This window comes from Apium graveolens, chromosome 6 (genome assembly GCF_009905375.1).
Source record: "Apium graveolens cultivar Ventura chromosome 6, ASM990537v1, whole genome shotgun sequence".
Taxonomy (NCBI): Eukaryota; Viridiplantae; Streptophyta; class Magnoliopsida; order Apiales; family Apiaceae; genus Apium; species Apium graveolens.
Window position 1 is genome coordinate 9,637,953 of NC_133652.1, and position 17,919 is coordinate 9,655,871.

Sequence of the window (17,919 nt, forward strand, 5' to 3'; positions counted from 1 at the left end):
GATGGGAGAGATCTAAAATTTTCAAAATTTAATGGTCCGTTTTTATCATAAGGTTTTATTTTTTTCGTTTTGCCCCTCCAAAAAAAGCCGGTCCTATATGTACACGTTATACAACAAACTCGTATTGAGTAATGGAGTAGGTCCGTCCGGCCCGAAAAACCGCTATAGAGTGTAGGATAAAAGAGTGAATCGACGATGTTGGTGACAGATGACATTTTAAGAATAAAGCTGCCTTCTTCCTTTAAAGGAAAAAAAAATCTGATTATTATGACTTAATTTGTTGGAAAATGATTTGAAGGTTACAGATGCTTCGCTAGGCCATATTTATAATGGCCTAATCATGTTTGCATTCTTGTTATGTAATCCGTGCAGCTAATTGGCATTTTCATCATTTTAAAAGGGGCCAACACAATTATAACTACTACACTACTTGTAAGTTGTTGTAACATAGCAGTATTAGCTATGTCCTATGCATTTGACTTATATTATTCCTCGTCCCTCACTTCTTAGCTACTCATCATCAGCTGCACTTACTTAAGAAGAGAAGCCTTTATGTATCCAGAATTGCAGATAAGATCATGCCCACTTCAGCACTTATGTATGTTTTTCCCAAGGTACTGTTACCCTTGTCAGAGTCAGAGTCTAAAAAAAACGCGTGTATAATATCACCCCACATCGATTAGAATGAGAGTATTTACGGCCTTTACGAGAACAAGTCTAACAATCAATGGATACCAAAGTTACTAGCTCTTTCAGACTGACATATACTTGGGTCCAGTAATGTATTGAGTTGCGGACTTGTATTGTTTCAGTGCTCTATTTACAAAAAAATGTGAGATTCATGCATGTATTCAGATGACTGAAAACACTGATGATCTTTATATAAAAAACTCAATACTGCAATACACAGACTTAACTAAAAGGATGCATTATACAAACAAACTAAAGAGACAGGGACACAAATCATACAATTCTAATGTTGTCAGAAACTTAAATTACAATACAAAGTTGTTGTACCTCTAAATCAGATACATATTTGCAAGCAACAATGAAGGTCAAGCTTAATCAGGCCTTTTCAGCGCGACGAATGAATACAGATTCTAAGTCCGGTGGAGTAGAGAAATATTCTCTAACACCGCCATAATAACACAGAGGTTTAGTCTTTCGCTTCCTCGGAGCAGGTGGACAGCGAAATGTACTAGAACTTCTTGATTCCTCGGATGTTGGCGTTGTACTTATCGAACTTTCTTGACCTTCCTCATGTTTTGTGAATATTGGTTTCAATGTAGTACGTAATGTGATCCCGGATAAGACCATTCGTTTCTTGGCTTCTGATTCAATGATCATACCTTCTGTCTTCTTCGAAAAACCCATGTGTATAAGTGTGAGAGATCAAGGATAAGTTTGAGAGGAAGTAGCTAAGGTAGAAGAATGAGGAAAATTTGTGAATGCAAATTATATATATTATGAAGGAGAGAAATGGGAGAGAATCTAAGGGAAATTTGAAAGTTTGGAGAGAAAGTGAAGGGTGGGGAAAAGGGTAAAGAATTTCTTTATTTATGTGGAAACGTTTGTTTGTCCTTTATATCTTTTCTTTAAGAAGCTTTGTAGGTGAGTGGAAATGAGTAAAAAAGAAGGCTTTAAGTTGGACAAAGAACAATGATATTAATGGATATATATAGGATTGCTTTAGATGAGAAATTGTCTTAACTAAGTTGGTTGTCACTGCTAGAAAAACGTTAGTAGAGATCGATTTTAAGCGATGTAAACTTTTGAGCCGATGTCTTTGTGGATGTAGAGAAAAATTTTAAGCCACAGCTTGTAGTCTTGTACCACGAGCTTGAAATTTCAAGGTTTTAGCTTTTTAGAGAAGGGACATCAGGATCTTATTATTTTGTAACACCTCCCCAACTCAAAAGTCCGATATTTCGGGTTTGAAAAGTGAATTATCAGCTGATTCGTCTTATTTTTTTGGGTCTAGCATCCGGTCTAATATTCAATTAAAAGTTAAAAATTTATTCCCATTTATTTAGACGTATTATTGTATAGTTTTCAATTAAACGAAAAATAATCGGGGAAGGAACTAAAAAGGACTTAAACACAAGACATTTCACAAATCGCGCTCTCGTGCAATGTTAAGTTAGCAATTCTCGTAAGTGTAAAAAAGCGGATTACCTAACATCATATTTTTTTCAAAAATTCTGGTTTCAACGCGAATTCTAGCATCCAATGTAGCGAAATAATTGACGAATCAAAATAAAGAAATGAAAATGATTTTAACCTATACATTCAAAAAATAAGAAGAAGAAGATTTAAATTGGAAAAGGAAAGTGAATAAGAAGCCGAGGAGTACGTGAGCCCAAACAAAGGGCAGAGAGGAAAGGAAAAGAAAGAGGGGGATGATGTTGCAGTGAAAGTTGCTGCTAAAGTAAATTTTATATTTGACTTTATTTTTGGCGCCTCTCCTTTTAACCGGGAATAGAATATATTCCATTATTCTTATTCTTTTTTAACTACATTTTACTATTAGCCTATACTTCTATTTTCTTTGCTAAAACCATCAAATTTATTTATGTTATGTCTTGTCACCCGTAACTTAATATTTTTCGGATTCGAGCTGCAAACAAACATAATCGAGCCGAGTTTATTATTTCTTTAAAACTAGCTGTTTTGAGTTTAATAACTGAACGGAAAGTGATGTTCAAGATCGGCTAGTTAATATTTTCTCTTCCAAGATAATACTCCTTCCGTCCCAATTTATCTGTCTTGTTTGACTATTGATGGTCAAATTGACTCAACTTTGACCGTAAATAAAAACTCATTCTTTCATTATTTTGAAAAATTAAAATATACATATAAAAATAGATTAAACATACTTTCTAATGATATAAATTTTATAAGTATTTTCGATATTATACTATATGAAATTTTCGGTCAAAGTTGGGTCAATTTGACCGTAAAAAGTTAAACAAGACAGATAAATTGGGACGGAGGGAGTATTTTATACCTTTGCATTTCCGTAAAGAACCGGATTACTATTATTTTAACTATGTGGTCAATGGACTTAGAAACGTGTGCATAAAAGTCAAAAGTCAAACGACATATAAAAAACAGTCTTTTTAGAAATAAATATCTATTTAATGAATACATTTTAATATTCACATATAGCAAAAGGAAAAGGCAGCAGCTATGTTCAAATGGACCCATGTAAAAATGTTTGATGCTTTTAAGGAGATAACGATTTATGACAGTTTGACATAAGTACAAGGTACTGCAAATATATTTCACTTAACTTGATGTTTTATATGGAAGATAAATAAAAGTAAAATAGACAGGTTTGTTAGTATAGCAAATGATTTGCAGCAACTGAAGTGATCTATACATAAACATAAATTTGAAGGATCATACTTTACATTCTTGAATAGCCTCTGTTGTCTTCGTATTGCTCCATGAACTCGTCATTGAACTTCTTGAAACTGGACATGATTGCAGGCATGTCTTCTTCAGCAGGCAAGATGGTTGTTCTTAAATGGAACACCCTGCAATTTTCCGAAAGACACCATTTAAATTCACAACTCTATGCAGCAGATTAAAGTAAAACTGAGGTACTTGACCATTAGTCTTTTTTTAAAATAAATAAACGGTGCTTAATAATAAATGTGACGAAGTTATCAGCACACAATTAAGATAGTAGAGCTGGGTGACGCATTCTTTCACATTGGTTTATGAGTCGAATTATTGGTTTGGGGGAGGTTAAGTTTGAAGTAAGTGAGAACTTAGTATTTACCCATCCTTTTGTCCAAACCCTGAACCAGGGACGGTGGAGATGCCTGTGGCCTCTAACAGCTTGAGGCAGTAGAAAACATCAGGAACTTTTCCAGCTTTTTCTGCAGCCTCAATCGCTTTTGGAGGTAAACGTACTTGCGGGAAGGAATACATGGCACCTAAACCAGTTTCACCATAAATGACTACACCTTTGCAATAAACAGGCAAGTTGAACATGATAAGAAAAATAGAGCATACCTTCGGTAAAGTTGCAAACTACATTTCTGCAGCTGTTAAATCCGTCGGTCATTATTTGTGCTCTCTTCCTCAGTGACCCAAGGATACCTTTGCTGCATCATGTACAAAAGAAAGAGCTGCTGAGAATGCTAAAAGTCTGTTTTCTGGACATTGGACTAGATTAGTACATAAGTACATATATCATTATAGACTATACAGTTGTAATAAAAAACATGATAAATCTAAACAATTTTATTGCAATCATAAACTTGCAAATGTCACGGACTATTAGCAGTTGTAATGAACTCTAGAAGTATAAATTAGAAAAGGCTCTGTTGACACTCTTTATTGTGACGTACAGAAATCAGGGTTACAGATGATACCAGCATACATACCTTTCCCTAGCAAACCTATCATATGAGATGTCTCCAGGTTTAGGAGGATTGACCATCACACCCATCTGTAAATAGCAGAATTATTATTTTATAATAATATAATAATTCTCCTAATAATCGTACTTAAAAAGAACTTACAAATATCTGTCCAGGGACGTTTGGACTAAGCGAGATTGATGCAACCTTGTATATTTCATCAACCGTCTGCAATGAAAAAATTACATCAGCACAAAATCGTAGCATGACAACGTAGTTATTCTTCAACTATCAATGAGATGAACTTTAATAGAGGTTATAAATACTATACAACAATTACAGAGAGTGAATAGGATTCTGTATACAAATTAAGAAATTTCAAGAATTAGTTAAACAAATCACACAATGCACCTTTGGAGGAATGTTAGTCATCTCAAAGTAGCCTCCTCGCTGCCCACATTCACCCCAATAGCCTTTGGACACTGTATGAAAGGAGACGAGCTGGACCTCCTTGCTCATTGGTGGGCCCATGTCCATCAAAACCTTCAGATTTATGTCAAAAGGATAAGTTGATGCTTAGATGACGGAACTTTACAAGTTATTTGTGTCACAGAGTCAGAATATTACCTTTTTTGAACTAATAAAGGGACGTTCATCCTGGTAAACATTTTGCTGATAAACTTCATCTCCAAGCAGGACCAGTTTTTCTTGGTTGCAGAACTTTAATATTTCTTTCAAATTGGCTACACTAAGGCACTGTCCAGTGGGATTTCCGGGATTTATAATCACCATAGCGCGTACCTAATTATTTTTTAAAAAATATTGAAGACACTGAGCACATGGAAATAATAACTGGATAAGAACTGCACAGTCAATGCAATACGATCGGTCAAATTAGGTAAACCCAAGCCATGTAATCAGCCCAACGAAGTAGACCATTTTGGATGATAAATGCCACTGAGAGGACATGATAATCATATTAAGCTGTAAGTTTCCAAGTAGGCATATATTCTTCAGTAGATTAAGCCATGTACTCCCAATAATGGTTAGAGATTGGCAACTTTACATAGTCCATACTAGTTGTACAAAAGTATGGCGAGGGCATGGTCATTTAAATTTTGAGTTTGACTTGACTGAAGAATACATGTTCCCCGTCGCACAGGGATTTGAAAGTAGGGAATTCTTACTGTTATTCCTCTAGCACGAGATTCTGCAACTGACTCGCGAAGGTTTTGTATATCAAGACCCCAATTAGCCGTCTCCTCCAGGTAGTATGGAACAAGAGAACCGCCACATAAAGCAATGGCAGCTGAATATAGAGGATATTGTGGAACAGGAACTAAAATCTGCAAACAAACAAGTTAACAAGGCCTGTTTAAAGAACTTGAAAACTATATAAGATAGTTCATCAAGAGGGGAACACGGGAAATGAGAATAGATGACTATTCCATGGAATCACTGTTTACAGTCTGGTTATTTAAAAACTAACAAAAAAATCCGGTGACAGGAAATCTGTGTGCGCAGAACAAGCAAATAACTAATTACCCCGTCTTCTTGACCTCGGATGATGGTTTGCAAGATCTGCATTACTCCTTTGCTGGCACCATCCGTGAGATATATAAGCTCTGGATCACTGTCATTGATGCACATAAAAGAAGAAGAATAATTATAACATAATCACTTTTAACAGGCATACGTGGTAAAATGGTACGGAAAGATTGTCACCTTGGATATCCATCACGCTTCTCTATGAACTCTGCCACTTCTTTCCTTATTCCAGGAAGACCACGTGAGTCACTGTATGCACCTATATTCATGTATAAATATGAGCTTCCATATGAATATTTAGCATTAATTCATTGTTTGATATAATCCAAAAGAATATGGATATAACACTAGTACTTGTGCCTTACGCAAAAGCAAGCTCAAAAGACAAGAAATGTGTCTAACAATGTGTCAGTCTAAATCATTATTAGAGTCTGACGATGTGGACCATTTATAAATCATCGACTTCAAGAGCTTTAAAAAGTAGATATTTACTTGTCAAAGAGATGGAACCAATTGCATTAGAAAATGAAGCCAGTTTTGTATATGATACCTAGACCACCCGAGGTGAGTCCTAAATAATATTTGGCTCTTGCAATGGCATCAGCAGGGAATACAAGCCCTACATTAGGATCATCGAGTAAAAACGGTGCTTGACAGAGAGCAACAACCTGTAATTAGAACTTATTAACTTAATATAAAATACAGTAAAATCCAAAGAAAGTTCACCACTTATTACTAACTTGTTAAAATATGCAAATGTGGAGAAATTAAGACTGCCAAACCTGGCGGGGGAAAGTGAGAGGCTTCTGTCCTAGAGCATGTGGATTCCCCACATTTGTGAAAATAATCTGCATAGAATCAGTATACAGGTCGTAAAAATATTGTTTTATAAGAATTATGCATCTTGCAAATAATTTTTAACAATGTCATAAAGACAACTCATATGTCCACGAATAACAATTGATATCTGTGAACTAATACAACTGCATCTGACTACACTGGATGAGTGAACATGGAAGCGCAGACGATTACCAGTGTAAAGATGGCAGTAATTTATGTTTTCATGCAAGTGAAAGAAATTCTACACAGCTAATGCCCCAATAATTTATTTAGTGTTTAGCATATTCACTAAATGATGGAAGTTCTATCTGTTGTTAGGGAGCGTGCAGATTATAACTGTGCATTAGCCACTCTATTGGGGTATATTGCTGTTCATACATGAGAGATGATATAAGTTGAGAGGAAATCCAGCACTTTCGAAGATACACATATGCCCCATATATCATCTCTAAATCTAGTGGGCTAGAATGAATAGCCTTGCACATAAGAGTTGAACTTATCAATAAACAAGACACACCTTCTTTCCTTCCTTCTGAAGCTCTGAAGCTCGAAGATACAGCTCGCCTCTGACAGCATACTGAGCCTTCTTTACATTTTCATTAATGGACTCATAATCTAGACCTGCCATGATGGAATATATAGATTCCTATGGAGCTAACAATGCCACCTGAAACAACAAAGTCAGCACATACTGCATACACTAAATTCATTTCCTAATTGTGCAAGTGTAACAATATCCACAATAAAAGCCTTTTCGATAAAAGTAACAAATCATCAGGCTGGAGCTGGGAGGGGGTGAGAACTACGCCTCACATAGTCGGAACTTGTAGGATTTATAACACAAGGAAAAAGTACAGGGATATTGCTCTGCAAGTTAAGGAGCCTGATCCCTAGAATGATTGTCTGTTTGCGCTCATGAGTGAACAACAATGAACTTGTTATTATTATTGCTCTCCATCATGATTCAGTTTGTGCTTTGGCATGAAAATAGGACTTGGCCCTTCTATTTATTTCATTATAATTATTATTTAGCAAAAAAACAAGGGGAATTAAATTTATAAGTACAAAACTAGGCAGCAAAATTAATGACTGGAAAGCAATAACAACAAATGCAAGTGACACCACAAGCAAATCTTAACTTCAGTCCAAAAGCCTATGACCTTAACTCCAAACAATAAGCAAAGCAGAACAGAACAAAGACCAAACAATTCAAGCAAATACTAATTCAAATGATATACAATGTTAATAAAAACGAAAACGAAGGTCATGCTTGGCGCGATGTTCACCTACCAACTTACTACTAAACCCTCTATAAAACTTTCAACAGAACCATAATGCACCAACACTTTAACAAGAACTAATATCTCTCAGTCCCTAATAAATTAACACAAACCACTCAAAAATCAACAATCAAACAGAAATTCACAGTCAATAAATATATCACCAAGATTAGAAAAAGGGGTACACATAAAAAACATCCCTCGATTATATCCTACATAAAAAACTCAATCAAATATATAAATAAAATAAAAATTGAATCTTTACAAGTTGGGTGTTTCTTAAGACAAAAAAGATTATTACCTGAACAGGGTTGTGTTAGGTACACTGATTAAACAAAGATTATGTCGACCAAGATTTTGTGTCAGTAATATAGTGCCTTGATGAATGTGTGTTTGTATAAACTGTGTGTGTTATGGGTTATGGGTTATGGGGGTGGCATATAGACACATATGACTGTTGGTTGTACAAGTGTTTGTAGACCTTAGCCTAAACTAAAATGTGTTGATGTAAAGAAGTGGTGTAAAGTCCAAGTGTGACACCACAGCCACTGAAAATGTGGTAATGTTTGAATGGTTGCAACATTTTATTGGACTTTTTTATTCTTTTCAGAATTTTCGATTTTGAAAAAAAATATCTATGTATCTATAATTGTAGGTTAACTAGAATATAACGGTGCGATACACGATCTTTTTTATCATTATATATTATAAATTATAATTAAAATAATATGTTGCTTGTAGGATGCGATCTTATATCACTTGAATAATAATTTTATTTAACGGTTCTCAATTTGATCTGACGGTCCATATTAAGTGATCAAGGATGAATAACCAAATTTTTAATATTTCGTCTTTAATATAATAGTACAAATATGAAATTTTAGTCATTACAGAAATTGGTCAATTTTTAAAAAATTGTCGATAAATTCCTAAAAATCGGTGACGAATTCGATAAATTATCAATAAATTACAACTAAATAATCCGATTTTTCAAAATTCGTCCGATAAATCATAAATCGGTAGCTCAACCTCAACCGACTAGTTCCAAAATTTTAACATGCGTTTAATTAATAAATTACTTATTCTTAAATTTATATCCAAAATTTAATTTTAATCTTTAAAATATAGTATAATATATAAAAATCATATTGTTGTATTAATGTGATGTTATAAAATTATACCGTTTAATCTTACATATAAAATTATTTTATTTTGGTATACCAGCTGTGTGAGCGGGATGATAATATTGGGCCACATTTTATTATTACTGGGCCATTATAAAATTGGGTTATAGGATTGATCAGGCCCAATAAGATGTAGTCTCTGCAGGAGCATCAGCATAAGGTATTTTTTGTTTCTTCGCTTGATGTAGATGGTTACGAATCAGACAACAGCCTTTCAAACTGTTAATTTTTATTCATTTTTGCATTTGGTTTTTTTAGGGTGATGTTTAAAATACCCATTTTTTGGGTGCAATGGCTGAAAATACCCATTTTTAAAATACATGGCTGAAAATACCGTTTTGGTTACGCATTTTGTAATTGGGTAAGTGTAATACACATTTGAAAATCGGATATCCAAGAAAATTACTAAAGATTTGTAGTTTGGGTATTACCATTGGGATACACATTTGTATCTTAAAAAAAATAAATTGGATACCCATTTGACAAATGCGTATCTAGTACAAAATAAGATACTCAAATGACAAATGCGTATTCAAAACAATATTTTCAGCCATCCACTTCCAGAATGGGTATTTTCAACCATTTGCACCAAAAAATTGTTATTTTTAACATTTTTTCTCTTTTTGATATATCTTCCTGTAATTTATTAATTTTCTTAATCCCCGAAAATCAACTAAATTTATAACATACTAAAAACAAATTCGTTTTAACTCAAAACAACATGCCGAATTTTTTAATTTTTTTGCAATTTTACTACATCTATGTATACTATTATATTAAAAATGAAATATTAAAAAAAATGAAATATTAAAAGTTTAGTTTTTGATCCTCTAATTACTCAATTAGATCCGTCAGATTAAATTGATAATAACAGTTAGATATAATCATAAAAATTACTATTATTGAAGGGGTTAAAGTTCAAATCCCACCTAATTTAGCACAGCATGTCTGTTAAAAATAATAGCCCTATACAAATGGTAATGAACATAATTATTAATAATTTCACGATTTAAACATTCCCAAATTCTAGTTATACAAAAATTACTTTCTGTTTGCCATTTTAATAGTCTTTTTAAAATTTGATTCTTCTCTCAAAATAACTAACCTTTTTTTTTTCTTTTTACTTCTTTTTTAGCAAGTGAATTCAATTTTACCCCTTCCACTTAATTGAAACTTTAGATTAGTTTGTAAAATTTTTTAAATAGGTGTCAAGTGTTCATAAAATAATTAAAATGGGAGAGAGGGATTATAAATTATTGACAGGGAACAGTGTTACAAATTTCGGAAATCGGAATTATTCGGTTGAGGTATCGATTTACGATGTATCGGCCGATTTTTAAAAAATCGGATGATTTATCGGCGATTTATCGGGAATCGGTCAAATCGGATCAATATTTTTAACCGATTTTTGAGCGATTTATCGGCGATTTTTGAAAAATCGGCCGATTTCTATAACAGGGGATCCAAATTTTTCACAAGTAACAGGTTCAAATCTGTGATTGCATATATTCATAAGTGGTCTCATGATATTATTAAATTTAAAATTTTATTTACTATAGGCATGAGTACATAGGTATTTGTGAGCAGTTCTTTAGGCTTAATAAATTTGAAGAGGTGATGCTTTTTTCAAAAATATTTTATAATATAATCATTTGCCAGAATAACTAATACTACTATTTTAACCCAATCACTGAAAAATGAATTAAATAATAATAAATGTGATGACAGATTATTAGCATTAAAATTAATTGACAAACTCTAATTTTATCATAATCTTTAACACAATTTAAACGAAAATGCAAAAAACAAAGGATATTTAGTGATTTGCGTTTATAAATATTTTGGTTTATCTACTACATATGATTATCAGTTATTACTATAAGGAAGTTTATGCGATTTGGTTTTAACAGATAATTTTTTTCAAAAATAACATTATTAAGTGAAAAAAATAAAATTTAATTAATTAAAATTAGTGTTAAATAAAATTAAAATGATTTAATTGTTTAAAATATGTATCTAAACTAAATTGCTTAACACATGGAGTCGCACCACGCAGTAGATTAGAGCCTAATTTCACGTGTTATGATAATCTAATTTATGTCAAGCATGTGAACACATGTAGGCAGAGAAGTCAAAGGTTGTCATCCATTTACGATTCACACTAATCTAGGCTTATAACAAGGAGCTTGCTACTGGTGGTCATTGAAATGGCCTCTCTTGCAAAGCTGAATCTTGTAGCACTTCTATTTCTCTTATTATTATCAGTCTGGGGAGCTCCTTGCACTTCTGCCACACTTCATCAACGTAGCTTTTCTTTTCAATATCCCGTTCAATTGTTTACATTTCTCGTTTCTTATAACATTAGATGTCTCGATTTTGATTGACATAGTTATAGTATAATTTCTAATAACATCCTTAGATTTTGAGAGGATTGGTCATCTAATAGTAATTTTCACTTCCACAGGTGGGAAGCAAAATTCGAGGTGGTATTCGGATTGCCGGAAGGGATACAGAAAGCTGGGTTTTATGAACTGTGAAAATGCAGGTGGTTTAACAAATAAGGGCAGATTTGCTTGGTCTCATAGCCTTAAAACAGCATTATCACCACCACCGTCGCCTGTCCAGAAATACAGATCAGTTTGGGGAGGTTCTCCACCCCCACTAAACGATTAATCCTGTGACCAAACTGGATTCCTAGTCCTAGATCATATGTTCATGTCTATGCGACACACAAGATTCATATGTATTCAAATTTTTATCCTGTTTGTACCTTCTTTTTTGGTTTCGTATCTTTGTGTATCAACTATCAACTATCAAGTGGTGTTAATAAAAGAAAGGTTGGTGACTTGCTACTCTTGATGAGAGAGAATATCTAAAGTGAACACTCTGTACAGCATGTAGCTTACTCTGTGGAGATAATATCTAAGGTAACTTATGAAACTTACTCAACTAGCCCTGCATTTTCTGATATGTTCTGGTTATGGTAAGGTAATCAAACCTAGCTAAATACATGATTATGCGTATATGCCTAGCTTCAAAGTGGGGTCCGAAAAGGATATATATGCAAATCTCAAGTATAGTATACCCCTTCTACTAAGCTTCATTGAAGAGGCTGTTTTGGTAATGGCACAGTTATACTAGCTTCTAATAGCGTGACGTGATTCAGACAATACGGCATGTTCTTGAGAAATGTTAAAACAACTGAGCGAAGAGTTTCAAAAATGTTGTCATGGTATCTGTATATTATTTTGATCTATTTGGCCTGTAATTGTAGTTTTACACAACAAAAAAACTGTTTTCTAGATGGATTGTTACAACAGACAAAAGAACTTCATATTTGATAGTCGTATAACAGGAAATGATAATCAAAATCCTTTAATCGTGAGCTACTTTCTTCTTTACCTGACTTTGTGAGACATCTTAATGTAATTTAGTAGCCTATCAAGGGCCTTACCACTGTCAATGGCCTCTCTAGCTCTATCAAGGGCTGCCGGTATATCTTCTGCTCCATCACATCCAAGCAAGTGATCTACGATTGCGGCGTTCAGGATGATTCGATCATATGCTGGACCTTTTTCGCCACGAAGAGCTGCTAAGCCTAATTCTATATTTTTTGAGACCTGAAAATGTAGCATGAGAAAGGGGGTATATTTAGTAAGAGAAAACAGATATTATGTTAAATTCTTGAACCTTGTGGCCAAGAAGAATGCTTGGCAGGAAACATTTGAAAAGAAACACGTGGCTTTAAAAATAATGCTCCATGTATTTAAATGAACAATAACTTTTAATAGGATGATTTTTAACGCTTTGCACAAAGCTACTATCAAATTAAATCACCTGGAGTATCGTAACAAAGCAAATGTACATACACTTAATTTGTAGTTAACTGTATCATGCCTCTAATATTTCCCCTAACTTGAGATCATAACAACCTACTAAGATTACAAAAACAGTCATCTCTCGAAGAACTAGAAAGCATATTACCATTTTATCTGTCCTTGGAGTTTCGGTGGGATCAAAGCCATACTCCTCTGCGTTCACCACAAACTTGAAATTCTCAAGCGACACACCTGCATCGTTTAAAATAGTTTCAACTTTTCAAACTGTTAAGGGATTCCTAGTAAACTTGGTAAGATACCACTTCTAAAGAGAAAAAATAATTAAAGACTGAAATGATTGTGCACCATCAACTTCGTAAGGCAACGGCATGTCCAGCGAACGAAACCCAGCACAGTAATTGACAGGGAGTCCTTTCGACGCGTTCACCGATCGCACTTTTGTTGTCATTGAAAGTGCACCTTCCTCACCCTAGACATAGATACAGTATAATTGATCACCTCTTCTTATTCTATACAAATAAAACTTATATACTACTACTTACTAATAGCATTAATTGGAAAGTTAAGAAGCTACTCTGTATACCTTTACCACCAAACCAGAATGAACACCTCTCCGTTTCATAAGCATTAAAAGTGGTTCTTCATAACCTTCATGATAAAACCCAGCAATCATCGCTTCCTTTCCCCGAGCCTAGATAGAAAGAAGAGGAGTACAAACATTAAGAAATTAAAATCTTAAGAAAAGGTAAAGTGCCAAAAAGTTGAGCCTTAGGTGATTACAAAAATTCAACACTCAGAATAATGTAATTATGCAACCAATAATTAATCAGTGTTATACATGTGAACATGAATACGTATTTAGATGTAAAAGAATGCACATATGTAAGTACATATCACGAAACAATACTGTCAAAGTATTCTTTATTGGCAATGCTCTATGTACTGTACATCCTGTACCTAACAAACTAAGAGTTACAGCATTTATGTATATGTGAAGTGCAAAATATAAACTTAAAAGCCGTTTGAGCCTGTGATATACCCATGATAAATAATATAACAAACTAAAATTACTAATTTCCACAAGATGTTTTTTTGCCAATTACACTAACATTTCATTTGTAGCATGAATAGTGTTTGGCAAATGTCAAAACCATAAAACGAATCTAGGTGCAGCTTACCCTCACAATCTGTTGAACCTTCTCAGTTGTTGCGAGTGGCGGACGTTTCTTTATATGTTCCCGCAGACCAATAACTGAATATCTGCAAATTCAAAAATATAGGTACCAACTCAGTGCACACAGACCTATATGTTTTATGATATCAGACTCTAACATCAAGCAAAATAAGAAGTTGTAAGTAGATTTCATACAGTGACGGACAAGCTTCACGCTGGCTCACATAAGCAAACCCGACACCTTTATCCTGTAGAGATGTAATATTGAGTTATATGGCTCGAACCAGCAAAAAATGACACATCAAGTAGACATGGGAAATTCAATCACCTCAAGAAGCCTTTTAGCCTGCAAAGGAGATAAATTTGTATCCGCTCCCATGAAGTTCAGCATTTGCTCTTCAGTTATGCCTCCCTGTACACAAGAATTAACTTGGTGAGCACAAATTACATTTTCACTCATTCTGAAATTTTTTCCGCTTGCATAACTTTTTTATATTTCAAAGCTTCTGAACATGGAAAACTCAACTTGCTACAATTAATCATTGCTATGCATACTTTACTTTTTAGACACATGGCAGGTTTGAAATAATGAGACAAATTTGTTAGGCTAATCCTTTTTACTAGGTAAATAACTTTAGGGATGCTCAAACATATAGCACTCAGGTCAGACTCCGAGTGCAGCAGTACAGCCACCATAAATGAACTACACCACAAAACAAATACCTTTGGTGGCATCCAATCCACACCATGAAGCAAACATGCTTCATCATAACAGGATCTAACAGCAGCAACAAAAAGTGTGCTCCGGAAGAAACGGGTATTTCCATCATATGGTTCGCCATAATGAGTCAATGATCTAACATCTGCAATTGGCACTGGACCTGATAGTTGGCACACAAAGAGAATCATGACAACAATATATTAGTACATCAGCCAAAAGACACTCCAAAACTATTAACCTACTGAAGCATTACCAAGTTCATTATCGAAAGCAAGGCAATATGCTTTCAGCTCACGATCAGACTCCCTGTTCATACGTTGACCTATCAAGAAGGCTGAAAGTAGTGACTCTGTAACAGTTGCTGACGTATTCTCACTGTTCAGTGGAAGAACATCTCGCAGAACACCTTGAACTTCCTCATACCCAAGATGTCCCCCTGCTAAAACTTCTCTAAGAGCACCAACCAATCTCATGTCAGATGTACCATTGCCTACATACTGAGGCCCGATTGAGTTACCCGTTCCCATTATCGAGCCTTCGGGATCAGCTACAAATATTATATCAGGAGATAAAACTCGAACCAAGTGTGGCCAGTACGCATTTATTGCACGCCTCTCCCCTTCACTCCACTGTGTTGGTTCCGGAAAAGCATTAGCACGAATAGTCATTGCTGCAAAAAAGGCACCTAGTTGTGCTTTTGACACTTTCTCTTCATCCTTTAGTTCTCCTTTGGCTGACAATCAACAGAAACCTACTTAACAGATAGCTTCCTTCAGAGGCTATGGCCATTTAATACGATGGTATCATAAAGCTCAACAATTCAGTAGATTATGCAAAGTATTGTGTGCCAAGTTAATCAAGTCCATCATTCTCTTAAGTGTATCTGAATGTCAAACCAGCATCTCACATTGCACACATTTTATCAGAGGTGGCAAACTGGCAATGTCCAACAGAACTCAAACCTAACTTGATCATTTTACATCAAAACCCGAAAATGACACAAGCAAGATTCAATTAATCCCAATATAACTATTGTATTCAAATCATAATTTTTTTTTAACTAAAAAATCTACTATAATTGAACTTCTACAACCTGAAGTCTGACCGGTATAAAATTACAAACAAGACACGAAAACGGAATTGCCATCCAAATAAAAAGATAATGGGAACATAAAAAGTAATGAGCCTTAAGCCTAGTGTTATAGTGCCAAGTAGCCTTGCTAAAAAGTAGTCAAAACTATTCTAATAATGCCATATAATTAAAAATATCATAGGTAACGAAACATGGTACTAGGACATAACATAACACATAGGATGTAATCATAGGAACACATTAACACAAGCGACAAAGAGACAAGCAGCAACTTAAACACTAAAACATAAACATAACATTAACTGAAGATAATATAGAATAAAAATACACACACACACACACACACAAAACACAACATACAGACTTGATACCTGATCTTAAAATGGTATCAAAAACCTTAAAAGCCTGTTCTTCATTAAGAGGTTTAGTCTGAGTGGGCCCAGTACAAACCCGGGTTTGGGCTTCCAACACAGTTTGATTAGGCTTAGAATACTTCAAGCTCCTGTAAGAAGAAGAAACAGTTGGGTTTCGAATATCAGCTTCTTTAAACCTAGATTCCATCACTTCATTAGAATCTAACACAGCTTTTAAACTCAGTTGACCTCTTCTTGTAATAACCAAGACTTGCCCATCTTTCCTCGGGAATTGAGCTACCCTTTGACTGTGTGTTTGATTAATGTTGTTGTGTTTATATGTTTTGGGTGTGGAGAGAGGTGAAGTGGGTTTGAGCAGAGCTTTCATGGTGGTCTTAATCTTGGAATCAAGAAGTGGAGAGACCGGAATTTACTGAATTACATAAAAAAAAAACTTTGTTATATATGAGTGTGGGCTAGTGGTTAGTTTTGGGGGCTAATTTAATGGGCAGTCCTATGTTTCATTTTAACTTTCTTCTACTTTTTTGCACATATTTCAAGATTCTTTGACCACGTAGTAAAAATTATTATTTTTAAATTTTTTTTAAATAAAAGTTTAAGTTATATATTCTTATTCAGAAAAAAAAATTAAAATTATTATTTTAACTATGCAATCAAAGTATTTCGAAATGAGTGCATAAAAGTCAAACGACTATTAAAATGATATAGAGGTAGCATTTAGATTTTTTTTTTCAATTTCAAAGTTAGGGGTGTTAAATTTGGATTTTAAAAAAATATATTTGGTGGTATTCAATATGTATTGTAAAAAGTTTTTTAAATTTGGGGTATTCAATAATTTAATATAAATTGTAAAAAGTCAATCAAAAACTGGGGTTTTAAATTTGGATTTTTTAAATTACAATAAAATTTGATGATATTTAAAAGTTTATGATTTTTTTTGTATTTGATAGAATGGTATATTTTGAGGTATTTGTTTGTGTAATTTATGTTTTCTGAAATATTAGCAAAATTCACGAGATTTTTAAAGAATTTGTCGAAATCTATATTTAAATCAGTAAGACTCTGCATTATTTTTCAACAACTCCGCTACATTACGCATAGAATTAAAATCATTAATAATCATTCAAAATTCATGAATTATTATGAATTTGTGTACCTAGACAGACCCTCTTTTAAAGAGTAAGGAAAACAATTTGATGGTAAGTAAAGTTCCTCTTTTAAAGAGTAAGGAAAATAATTAAAGGGTAAGTAAAGTTGTTTCAAGGTTTGGTAGGTAATGAATTACACACAGGGGATGAATGTGTTTTTGTGTTTTTATGCTTTTCTTGAAGTGTTTATGTTTATGAACAAAGTAAATTAAATCTTGCAGTGAGATGTGTTAATACTGAAATTAAACAAGCAATAACAGTGAACACAAATCTTTCAAAACTCACTTAATTTTATATTAAAATTAAGAATGTTTTGCTACAAAATTTCTAGGCTCTTTGTTGCTA

At 33.8% G+C, this 17,919-nt stretch overlaps 3 protein-coding genes and 1 long non-coding RNA gene across 4 annotated transcripts; 1 reads left to right on the top strand and 3 right to left on the bottom strand.

Moving 5' to 3' along the window:
* Positions 1–1,065: 1,065 nt before the first annotated feature.
* Positions 1,066–1,374, bottom strand: LOC141664547 (cyclin-dependent protein kinase inhibitor SMR6-like). The gene has a single exon (XM_074470503.1). It carries the CDS (start codon positions 1,372–1,374, stop codon positions 1,066–1,068), a length of 309 nt encoding a protein of 102 aa, XP_074326604.1.
* Positions 1,375–3,190: 1,816 nt separating this feature from the next.
* LOC141666533 (glutamate--glyoxylate aminotransferase 2-like) lies at positions 3,191–8,530 on the bottom strand. The gene is made up of 14 exons (XM_074472589.1): positions 8,343–8,530; positions 7,279–7,428; positions 6,704–6,769; positions 6,472–6,589; positions 6,099–6,180; positions 5,919–6,006; positions 5,561–5,719; positions 5,001–5,174; positions 4,785–4,916; positions 4,536–4,601; positions 4,398–4,462; positions 4,024–4,115; positions 3,788–3,944; positions 3,191–3,539 (listed from the first exon to the last, which is right to left on the bottom strand). Exons 2-14 carry the CDS (start codon positions 7,387–7,389, stop codon positions 3,410–3,412), a joined length of 1,440 nt encoding a protein of 479 aa, XP_074328690.1. The 5' UTR covers positions 7,390–7,428; positions 8,343–8,530; the 3' UTR covers positions 3,191–3,409.
* Positions 8,531–11,210: 2,680 nt separating this feature from the next.
* LOC141666880 (uncharacterized) lies at positions 11,211–12,081 on the top strand. Its single transcript, XR_012552385.1, has 2 exons — positions 11,211–11,529; positions 11,690–12,081. It is a non-coding gene; the product is annotated as an uncharacterized LOC141666880 (long non-coding RNA).
* Positions 12,082–12,436: 355 nt separating this feature from the next.
* LOC141666879 (uncharacterized) lies at positions 12,437–16,868 on the bottom strand. The gene is made up of 10 exons (XM_074473115.1): positions 16,424–16,868; positions 15,213–15,692; positions 14,962–15,119; positions 14,567–14,650; positions 14,434–14,486; positions 14,243–14,324; positions 13,648–13,755; positions 13,410–13,533; positions 13,210–13,295; positions 12,437–12,845 (listed from the first exon to the last, which is right to left on the bottom strand). Exons 1-10 carry the CDS (start codon positions 16,791–16,793, stop codon positions 12,624–12,626), a joined length of 1,767 nt encoding a protein of 588 aa, XP_074329216.1. The 5' UTR covers positions 16,794–16,868; the 3' UTR covers positions 12,437–12,623.
* Positions 16,869–17,919: the final 1,051 nt, after the last annotated feature.

Excerpts from the sequence above, each read along its gene's own strand:
- LOC141664547 (XM_074470503.1), bottom strand. The coding sequence starts at position 1,374 with ATGGGTTTTTCGAAGAAGACAGAAGGTATGATCATTGAATCAGAAGCC.
- LOC141666533 (XM_074472589.1), bottom strand. The coding sequence starts at position 7,389 with ATGGCAGGTCTAGATTATGAGTCCATTAATGAAAATGTAAAGAAGGCT. Across the intron at positions 6,590-6,703 it reads CTCTCACTTTCCCCCGCCAG|GTTGTTGCTCTCTGTCAAGC; the intron begins GTTTGGCAGTCT and ends TTCTAATTACAG. Across the intron at positions 5,720-5,918 it reads TCCGAGGTCAAGAAGACGGG|ATTTTAGTTCCTGTTCCACA; the intron begins GTAATTAGTTAT and ends GTTTGTTTGCAG.
- LOC141666879 (XM_074473115.1), bottom strand. The coding sequence starts at position 16,793 with ATGAAAGCTCTGCTCAAACCCACTTCACCTCTCTCCACACCCAAAACA. Across the intron at positions 15,120-15,212 it reads TGCTTTCGATAATGAACTTG|GTCCAGTGCCAATTGCAGAT; the intron begins GTAATGCTTCAG and ends GCCAACTATCAG. Across the intron at positions 12,846-13,209 it reads CTCCAAGGACAGATAAAATG|GTCTCAAAAAATATAGAATT; the intron begins GTAATATGCTTT and ends CTACATTTTCAG.